Genomic DNA, 11115 nt, shown 5'->3' on the forward strand with positions numbered 1-11115 from the left:
GTGTGCTTGTTGGTACGGACCCTCTCGCGCAGACAGACTGTCCAGACCGTCCAGACCGTCCAGACCGTCCCCAGTGTATCTGATTGTGCCTATGCGGGACAGAAACACCTGGCATTGGATGTTGCCTCTCCCCGCTGGCCCAATAAACGTTGTCTCCTGGATGTCATCCGCCTGTTGAGTGGAGTTCTGTGTCAACTGCTGTAGCCCAAGGATTGGCTGACCCCAACATTGCGGGGTCTGGGCTTCACCTCACACATTTGTGAGGTTTTATTGGCATCACAGTCTCCAGCATGGCACACAGTGTGCTATAGGTTCCAGCAGAAACAGTATAGAGATCCAGCCTAAAAGCTTACAGTTTTCCCCACCGTTTGTCTTACAAAGTGATTGGCTGGAAGGGAACTTTAGTTAAAAATATAACTATGGTTTCTTGAAGGAATGATCTAGATATGCCACACCTATAGGTGACTGAAGTTCATATACAGATAGTGTGCGTGTAAAGGTGTTTCCCAACATAAGGTTTTGTAACCCCTATGCTTCTCCAGTGTTATTCAGAGCCCACAGTTTTTGCCAGGTTGTAGAATATTGATTGGTTATATAGATATATAGGTTGTAGAGTTTAAATATTGTACAATGATTGTATATATTCAGTTAGCACAAATACAAAATTAAGGGAATAAAATGTAGACGGTCATAATTTATATTTATGTCAATTTAACAATTACTTTTAACCCGTGCAACCTGAGGTAGTGAATGTCTACATATTCGTCCTGTGGGCCCTGTACCCAGAAAGCCCCATGCTCTACCTACTGAGCTACAAGGGAACACACTACAGCGGAAACATCTGTGCTAGATTAGCTGATACTTTGATCGATCCAAATAAAAAAAGTTTGAACATTAGATAACATTGAAAATAGCTCATGGCTTTGACTGAGTGAACAGGTACCACATCCACCATACATCCATAAGAAGAGCAGCTGTTCAAGTAGTGAATGGGGTGAACTGGGCATTATGTCAAAAACAAAATGGGTTAAGTGTGAATATGCAGCAGAAAAGGACTGAAGCATTTTACAGCACATCAACAACAAACATGGGACAACCAACATATTTGGATTGGAAAAAATGTACTGTTCTTACACTGTAGCCAGTTGTAAAAGAGGGTTACACTAATGTATGCCTACTCAAATATACATAAATAAAGAGAGATGCAATACACTTAACTAATACATTGTCATTTATTTCCGAAATGAAGTATTTTCTAACACTTGTGTTATGTATGTAACACTTTCCATACCCAACAGAAGAAAACGAAGCAAAGCATTGTGGCTCATTCTTTCAAAATTCAAAACACAAAAAGACACATGCAGAATGTAAGGAAAAATAAATCAGGTTGCACCCTGCCTCCTATTTTGGTCTGGTCACAGCACCTCATCTACATCAGGAGCGATGTTCTCCCTGGCTAAACATCGGGGAAAGAATCTACTGGAGTGATGGATCTAGCCGCCAAAAGCCCCACATCCACTCCATTGCCTGGACAAGAGGCATGCGTGCGAGGGGATGGTGAGGCACAACACATTACAGTACTGTCGTGTGTCTAAACAGGGCTGATATGATAGTCAATTCACAGAATAGTACTTACTTGCACATATTCATTATGCTGTTCTTTAACCCTCTCTGAGTTTTGCTCAAATGCCACCCTGTAGACCGGTTCCATCCGGATTCACACCTGGTGAATCTTATTTAATACTGTGTAGTCTGTAATTATGTGGTTCTGGATTTCTCATAGTCTAATGGTATTGTTTGCCTCCCCCATATCCACAATAGCGGTCTCATGTTCTGGTGTGAACAGCCAGTGTCTTCCACCATGGCCTGGACGTCTCTCAGTTCTGCAGAAGATCCACAAATATGATATTATTGGTTACACTAAGCTGAAATAATCTATTTTCTTTGAATATGAAATGACATTACTGTAACATTGGCCAAAAATCACTGAGTAACATAGGCCTACTGACAGGTCAGACTGTGGTAAACAGCATAGTGTAGATGGTAGGTAACTTACTGGTAAGTATACTACAGTATACATACATAAAGAGCATAGTGTAGATGGTAGGTAACTTACTGGTTAGTACACTACAGTATACATACATAAAGAGCATAGTGTAGATGGTAGGTAACTTACTGGTTAGTACACTACAGAATACATACATAAAGAGCATAGTGTAGATGGTGGATAACTTACTGGTTAGTACACTACAGTATACATACATAAAGAGCATAGTGTAGATGGTAGGTAACTTACTGGTTAGTACACTACAGTATACATACATAAAGAGCATAGTGTAGATGGTAGGTAACTTACTGGTTAGTACACTACAGTATACATACATAAAGAGCATAGTGTAGATGGTAGGTAACTTACTGGTTAGTACACTACAGTATACATACATAAAGAGCATAGTGTAGATGGTAGGTAACTTACTGGTTAGTACACTACAGTATACATACATAAAGAGCATAGTGTAGATGGTAGGTAACTTACTGGTTAGTACACTACAGTGTACATACATAAAGAACATAAAGTAGATGGTAGGTAACTTACCGGTTCTTTTTTCTGAATGTACGGATGATGGATGCAACCATGTAGTGGCTCAGGTTGGGCTGAACTCAGCCTCCCTCATACTCAAACCATGGTTGAGTACAAGGTCAACCAGTGTGGCCCTGATCGCATCTGAGACAACTGTCCTTCCTCCTCCACCTCTTCCTCCTCCTCTCACTCCTTGCCCTCAAACTCTTTCTTCACCATTAACTTCCATTTTCCACCAGAACAGCAGAGTTCATGTGTGGCCATTTATAGTGCTGAAGTTCTGATATCTAAGTGAACAATTTATCAACTAGTGTTTACATCTGTGAAGAGTGGGTATTGAGTGTAAAGCAGGAATTGTGTTTGCAATTTTGCTGACTTGGTTCAGGGATTTGGTACACGAGTTTCAGGTTTCGGTGACTACGTTTCGTGTTTCAGTTTTTGTGTGTAAACAATTATGAAAAACTGTAAATGTTTCCTGGTGGGCAAGATATTGTGTTTAGCTGAGTAAAATATGCTACGTTAGCTAGCTTGTGAACTGTATCTTATTAATAAGATCCTTGTAAGAAATTATTCTGATGACTATTTGTACATTTTAATTAGAATTTAATTAGTTATTTACAATATGTAATTTTAATGTACTTGTTATTTTAAACAGTTGTTCAGATCTTATTTGACAGTACTTTTTTACTTTTGCCTTTTCCACTTTTCACTTCACACACTGTGATTGCATGTTCATAACCATGTTGATTGGTCATGAGCCTGCTGGGTGGACCCAGAGTATAGTGTAATAGATTCCTCTATTAATTTCCTTCCTGGATTCTAATCTCCTCATCTTACACAATATCTCTAAAATGGGCAATATTCACACTGCAGTAATTTGTTGGGGTTATCTGTAGCAGAAAGGTAATTCATTACCCCAGGCATAAAAAATGCAACAAGTGTTGTTAATGTTAGTTAAACTCATAGTTGGTTAGGCCCAATATGTTATATAAAAAGTTGCAGCAGACATTTTTGAGGTTGTTTGAATCACATCATTAATGTATTAGCTTAAGCAGTGTCTGAGAAATTGAACCCCTGAAAATTGTGTGTCAATCATTTCCAGTCTCCCCTACTTCGAAGCTGCATGAATTGACTTTAATGTTGCATGCTAGTCAGTGTTTGGCACTTGTTTAATCTGACAAGTCACAGAAAAAGTATTCTTCCCCACCAATATGGAAGGGTGTATTTACTGTCATATTGTTGACTTAAGTTATTCTCCAGGGGTGGGTGTTAAGTTCCAAGTTCCTTCAAGTGCACAGAAATATGGCTCAGGTTTATTGTGTGCCACAGTTATATTCCAATAATTGGCTGCGCATGCCAGTTCTGGCATCTACAGAGTGACAGAATTTCAAGCATGTTTCACAAATGCAGTCCTATTTAGCTATCAATCTGCACAGGTAGGCATATGATAAATTGATTATTTCAGATTGGTTAATTCAGATCAATGGCTTTTTCTCATTTTAACAACTTGAAAACATACGGTTTCCATGTTACAGTCAAACCATAGGCCAATAAATATTTTAAATGGAAAATCTATTTGAAAAAGTAATTCTTTCTGCACAAGGTTCATTCAACTGTGCCTCGAAAATTGACCCTGTCATGCATCAGATCTCTCTTTATTTGTAGCGATTTTAAAATAGTAACTGACTTTAAAGTAATAGTTTTCTTTTAATATTGTAAAATATAATGTTCTGATAACTTTTTAAAGGGTATTAATATTCATTTATTTGATGTTGGAATAGTGTAGCACAGCTATAAGAGGCGTGGTCGAGGGTCTATATAAATCGTCACTGCGCTGGCCTTCTACTCTTTCCTAACCGACAATACTGCGTACGCGTCCCACCGATACTTAAGAAGCGCCCGGCAAGTTGCACCGTGAAACGAATAAATATCTGGAACGTTCGAAGAGAAGGAATATTTACTTACGTGGACAATAGAAGGGAAAAAGGAAGTACTGCGATTATTTTTTTGAATTGTAGTTGGTGCTTGTGATTTGAAGTGTAAAAAAATGAGGTTTCTACAAGTGGCGTTTATGCTGGTTCATGCCTTGGGTAAGTGTCAAATTACGGTGTTAGCGCTCTTGTGAGATGATTTTAGTTAGTTTTCTATTGCGTTAATAATTTACTATGAAATATGCTGTTGGCGGGACTAGTAATTTGTCACATTTCATTCTTAAATGGTTTATTTCTTATTCATAAGAGACGATCTATTCGGGTGACTTTGCAATTGGGGAAACTTCTCATGCTTGATCTTCTGAGCATGTTTCATAAACGTTTAAAATTAGTTAAGGAATTTCTTAATGTGTAGGCTGGCCTTTGCTATTCAAGAACGAAGTGCGGGTCATTTTTCTATTTCAAAGCATGCTTTATGTAACTGGATATAGGCCTATACTTATTTTTAACTAATATTCTTGTACATTAGCTAACTGTCTGTCTATGCAATATTTTGTGTACCATAGCCAAACAGGATTATAGTCTCCCCTGTATAGAATACTATACATACATAAAGTTGTAGGGTGCCTGTTAGCCCTTGGAATTGGACACAATGATAAGGTTTTATAGGATCACCTGGAGGGCAGAAGCAAGAGCCCTTCCCCAAGGCAGCCCAGACTTAGAGACATGTTTTAACTTGCCAAGTCAATCCTCTCCATTTTCTTGGCACCTGCATTTATTACTGTGTTTTAACTAGGAAAGAAAAACATTTGTTACCAGTGAGCAAATCAATTTAGTTTAAAATTACATATTTTCAACCAGTTGTACTCATTGGGTAAACTCCTCACACAATGTAGCGTGCGTCTGTGAACCAATCACAATTTATTGGTGTAGCATCAATAATGACTTTTAAATGTTAATCTTGTTTTTTTGGGGGGTTGTCCAGTGGTGTCGAGGTTGGTCATCGGAGCCGCGGTGGACAGGTTTGAGAGCGAGCGGCCACGGCAGCACACTGCTATCATCCAATTGTTGGATGTTTTGAGCGACAGAAGGATGGAGAGTACCAATGATGTGGAGGGTCCGGTGTTGGCAGATGATGAAGAGGATGAGAATAACCTTGATTACAGCTATGAAGACGAAGATGAGGAAGAAGCCTCAAGCGACTACGAGATCGAATTACCTCAAGGTATGTCCCATAAGTCATCTTGAATCATGTTTGGTCATTGCTTTGTTAGCTGTATTCCTATTATTTCTTAGTTATGGAATCCTCAATGGCATGTTCATTATATAAGTCTTTATAAACACGTTTTATTACCCTGTTATACCTTCCTTTTTATGGCAGATGGTTTGTCAGGTCCATTTTAACCCCTTTATATATTGACTGAATGCAAGCAGAGATGTTGTGTCCAAATCCATTGATTCGGTTGAATAAGATCTGCACGTGTCCTGTTTTAGTTGCCTTTTCGAGAAAACCTAAAGACCCCTCTGCCATCTTGGAAGCTGAAATGAGTGAAGGAAAGAGGATGAAAGGAAAGGGAAAAAAGAAGTCTAAAGGAAGAGGGCTGAAAAGGAACCCTTGTTTGAAGAAGTATAAGGACTTCTGTTTCCACGGGACCTGTCACTACCTGGCGGAATTCAAAGCTCCATCATGCATGTAAGAAACACCTCTCTTTCCTCTCCCCCTCGTTCTTTCCTGTTTCTCTCTCAGTCTTTACACTCTACAGTGTGCGTGTTGTACCGTATGCACCAGGGCTCACCTTCTCTCCCTCTCCTGGTTTAGATGTCACCCCAGTTACTCCGGGGAGCGCTGTCACGTGTACACGCAGGCTTCAGAAGGGAGGGACATGGGGGGATACAACCGGACCACGGCCCTGGCGGTGGTGGCTGTGGTGCTGTCGTCTCTGTGCCTCACCATCATAGGTCTGCTGTTGGCCCTCAGGTCAGTACTACAGCCTTAAAACATGGACGCGTGCGCACGAGGAGTTTGGCCCCTTTTTGGCCACTACTTCCTGCCGTACGCAGGTGTATGAGATTAGATTAGACGTTGTGTTATGTAGCAGCGGGAGATTGACTGAGTCAGTATTGGCACTGCACAATGTGTAAATGGGTCAACAGGAAATGACCATTACACAATGTAAATTAATGTTTGGGGAAAGGGAAACATGGTCATAATACCCGAAAGCATGACAGGATGGTTCAACACTGTCAGCTTTGAATTTTTCTAGTGTCACCTCACAGCAGCTAAAGGGACCACCGGTGTTTGTGTTGTTGTTCCAAAATAGATCCACAGGTCTAAACTCAACTGTTCTTGTTTTTCTCCAGGTATCACAAGCGAGGAGCGTACGATGTAGAGAATGAGGAGAAGGTGAAACTGGATTCAGCGCCCAACCATTGAAGAGCTGGTAAGAAGGCTGAGACACCGGAAATCCTTTCTTTTTAAGAGTTGAATGTTAATCCTCCACATTGATGATAGCAGACAGACAGAAAGCAAAACATCATCATAGCATGAATACACTGTACTTGTACATTAGAGTAGGATTGCATGGACAGATTCAAATTAGTGGAAGATTAGTTTCGTTTTTGTTTTCAGTCTTTAGAAAAAGGGAGGTTTAATGGAAACTTGATTGCTCATTGTTTTTCCCTGCTTTATTTCAGGAAAGGATATGGAAGTTCTACCTCAAAATAGAAAAAGAAGAAGTGAAAAAAGCCAAGAGGGAACTCTGAGAGACTTGGAATGAATGGTAAAGAGATGTGTAGGTGTAGATAGGGCTTGGCACGGACACATACAGCCCCATCCCTTCTCACTGATGCACAGATGTGATTGGGTAGCTCAGAATTCCTCAGGAGGCTTTGCAAAGAATCAGGAGAAAGCCTGCCTGAAACTGTAACTCTGATTTGCTGGGAGAAAGGACTGGAGTGATGATGAAGGTATGGATACTGAGCGGTCAAGGAGGATCATTTCTGGACTAAGCACTGCTTTAAAAAAACAAGAAGTCAAGAAGAATGTGTTGTAAAATTAATCAGACTAAAAGGACATGAGAAATCTAGACTTTCTTCAAAAGGAGTGTGGTTTTTACCAATCAGCATATTTATTTTCCTGCACATGTTTCTCATTGTCGTTTTGTAGTGTACAGTAAAACGTTTATTTATACCATATGCTTACCTTTTAATTTATTTATTTATGTGATGTTGTTGTCTTTCTTGCTGTATTTACTTCATCCACCCAAAGATGCACTGCCAGTTTGTAAAGGAAATCTATAAGGTCATTGTTATGTTTTTATATTTAAATGTTAAATTATATTTATTGATGAAAACTACGATAAAAGGAAATAAAAACATTTACAGTGATTTTCAAAAAGTACACATTTCTGAATAAATGTCTGTTTTGTCTTATAAGGACAACTGTTCCTGTCTTTGATATTGGCTGCCTGTGTACAGCCTACTGATTGGTTAAACATCTTTGTGGTTTACTGTACCAATGTACCACTGACAGGTCTCTTTGTATGTGCCTTTATGACATGGTGGCATTGCTTTTCTGGTTTTGACTCTGTGAAGAACATTAACAAAACATCCACACATGGATTGAATATAACCTATTCTACAATTATGTATTAAAATCAGGACATGGAATTGATAAAATAACAAACTCTGGTGTGTTGTCAAGTCCAGCCATTTTAGCTTGTGTTGGAAGATAGCAAAATGAATTAATTGTCTAGTTTTGTATTGGAGAAAGAAATCTCAAAGATAATCTACAATTGCAGTTCTTTATGTTACCATGCCAGTTAGATGTGTTGTCTTGTATTAACATTGTGGTCAGTGTTAGGAAATAAGACCCTACTCAGCTATGTACTGTAATTCAAATGCTGAGATGAAATGTGAATAAATTTAAGTGTTCAGCATTTTGCAAAAAAAAAAAATATTCTCAAGAAATACAACCTGAAAAATGCATTTTTGAAGTGATTCCTATTCAAAATATTTTTTTTCTCTCAGAAAAGAAATAAAGTTTTTTCCCTCAGAATTCAAGAAGACATTGTAGTGTACTTTGGTCACCATACACATCGTCCTTGAATCATCCTGTTTTTCTACATATTATTAACCACATAAAAATTCACACTTCCTTTTGTTCGGGATCATTTCCATGGGGTGTAAATCAAATTAAGATAAGGTGTCTGCAGCTCAGGTCTGCAGCTCCTGTCTATCCAGTGGTAAGTGATTTATTAGAGCTAAAAATACAATGTTTACAAAGGCAGCCCAATTCTAAACAGTTTGTTTTAAAGTTTTTGGAATGTTCAATTTAATGTAAATGGTGATATAGCGATTGTAGAGCTTAGAAAACAGGTGTTGGGTTGGTTCACTTGGTCATCACGGCCGCTGTCCATTAAATATATCCCTGATTGCTTTAACGCTCACCTCACCACACATTCACATGTCAAATGCAAATTATGCTTTGTCTACACAGGCAGCCCAACTTTTATATTTTTAAGATTAGCTCTGTGAGATCTGCTGTAATCAATGAAAAGAGCAATTTATGGACCAAATGAATTAAGAGTTGGGCTGAATCTGTGTACATACAAGTAGCCTTTATGTAAAGAGACCAATTAGTAGCAAAAGATCTGAGGTGCGTTCACTTTGCTTAAACGTTTGCTACATTCCAGTGCGACCTGTATTAAACTACACATCTAACTACAACCTCACCAGAACGTATAAAATCAGATCTTTTTTAGTGGTTAAAGGTCTGATCTGATTATTCCCGTCATAATAGAAATGATAAAAACCTTTAGGTCCGTAGCAGTAAACACAAAAATATTTGCCTCTTGATGCTCTCTTATGTCAATTTAGTGTCATTTGTTTTGGATTGAAAGTATGAAGTTGAGGTATTTGCAGTGGTTACAACTTCTAAAAAGTAATGTTTTAGCAGTTTCTGTCTATAAATATAGACATCATAACATTTAGATACTACCCTAATGGCCTATGTTTGAATGTTGATAGTTAGGGGAACCATTTCTGTAGCTCTCTGATTGACTTCCTATGTTGTAGACGGGACTTTGTATTGAAGTAATCTTTACACAGTGACCAGTCTGTGACAAAAACTGTAGTGTGTCTTTTGGGCCTTTAAGTCACTGGATATAATTATAGAAAGGATAATATTTGTGTTTCCTTTTTCTTGCTCCTTTTCCCCCACGCTTCAGCGACTCCTTTGACCAGAGCACCTGTATCCTGGCCAGGGGTTGCCTTCAGGATGTGGAACCAGTCGTCGCAACCCTTGTTCACTTGTTGCTAATTTACTTCTAGGTTACTTACGTTTACTCTATACCCTTACTCATATGTCAATAAACCATCTGCGCATTTGATAATGCAAATGACAGAGGCGCTGGCAAAAGCAGAAGGAGACCTGGCAACCCAGCTAGAAGACTAATATACCCCACAGCTGTTCTCCTCAGATCTAGTGTAGTCATCTGAAGATCCAAGACTACGTAATAATGGTGACACAACCACACTGACAGATCAATCAGATGTTACGGAGCGGCTGGTTACAGTGTGTGTCTGTGTATGGTGGGAGGACATAAACCTGTTTGTACACCAATGGTCCAAGAAGCCTTTTGGGAGGAACAGATGTTATTGAGACACCTGATCTGAAAGCAACGTATCCCACCACTATACCACTGCACAGTTAGTCACAACAGATGGCTACTAGCCTGAGGAATGTGCTCACCACTACCTCTCCTGATTACTCATAGACAAACGTACTGCGTGGCACATGCATGCGGAGGAACGCCCCCATCGCACACACACAAACACACACACACACAATAACACTTAAGCATTTCACCGCTGACCACTCCTAAATACCAATACCCCACAGAGCTGCTGCAGAGCCCAGACCAGGCCCTTACGGTAAATGCCTTGTGGGTTAGAACAATGCTGCGGTGGTGTGTGTAACATCACACAGCCAGGCTTCGTGGTCTGGTTCAGTCAATGGACTCAGCAGGATCCATAGACAGAAGACAGGCTGAGACTCAACAACTGTTACTCATTCTCTGATATCACCTCCTGTCCGGATGATGATGCTGCCACTAGTGTGCGTGGCTCTGTGTGTGTGTGTGTGTGTTCAGGGACGGGCCAATGGGAGCTGTTGGATGTGAGGTCGTTGGTGGTTTAGGGACCCCGTTGGAATGTTGAGCGGGCAAAAGCATGGAGGAGAAATGAGGGAAGAGAGGACTGTGTTAAATGGTTACATTTATGGTTAAATTGTTCTGGAAGTTAGTAAGACTCAAACCGTTGATTCATGCTGGATCTGACAATGCTGACTAATAATTAGTCAAATGAAAACTGCTGTGTTTCACTAATGTTAAACGTTTGTATATAAATATGTATTTTTTCTTTTTGACATTGGTGACACAGAGGGAGAACTGGTTGAAGCCAGATATTCAGCTCCAACTTGCAGGGTGTGTCTCATGAACTCAGATTATACATGCTCAGCTCTGCTAAAACCATATATTGAGCAATAGTGCTGTGCTTGTTGGTAATCTATGCCGCATTGGAAACTGGAAAAAAACACGTTTA

The 11115-nt window shown here is 39.6% G+C and overlaps 1 protein-coding gene across 1 annotated transcript; it reads left to right on the forward strand.

Annotated features, from left to right (window-relative positions):
* Positions 1-4491: 4491 nt before the first annotated feature.
* On the forward strand, positions 4492-8569 carry hbegfa (heparin-binding EGF-like growth factor a). The gene is made up of 6 exons (XM_010897627.4): positions 4492-4671; positions 5498-5737; positions 6007-6205; positions 6332-6490; positions 6874-6953; positions 7207-8569. Exons 1-5 carry the CDS (start codon positions 4629-4631, stop codon positions 6944-6946), a joined length of 714 nt encoding a protein of 237 aa, XP_010895929.1. The 5' UTR covers positions 4492-4628; the 3' UTR covers positions 6947-6953; positions 7207-8569.
* Positions 8570-11115: the final 2546 nt, after the last annotated feature.

The sequence above is a fragment of the Esox lucius genome, chromosome 4 (assembly GCF_011004845.1).
Source record: "Esox lucius isolate fEsoLuc1 chromosome 4, fEsoLuc1.pri, whole genome shotgun sequence".
Lineage (NCBI taxonomy): Eukaryota > Metazoa > Chordata > Actinopteri > Esociformes > Esocidae > Esox > Esox lucius.

What these genes read in the sequence shown, in the direction of transcription:
- hbegfa (XM_010897627.4), top strand. Translation starts at nt 4,629, where the DNA reads ATGAGGTTTCTACAAGTGGCGTTTATGCTGGTTCATGCCTTGG. An exon ending in TATGCTGGTTCATGCCTTGG is followed by an intron (nt 4,672 to 5,497) that starts GTAAGTGTCAAA and finishes GGGGTTGTCCAG; the next exon opens with TGGTGTCGAGGTTGGTCATC. An exon ending in GGTCTGCTGTTGGCCCTCAG is followed by an intron (nt 6,491 to 6,873) that starts GTCAGTACTACA and finishes GTTTTTCTCCAG; the next exon opens with GTATCACAAGCGAGGAGCGT.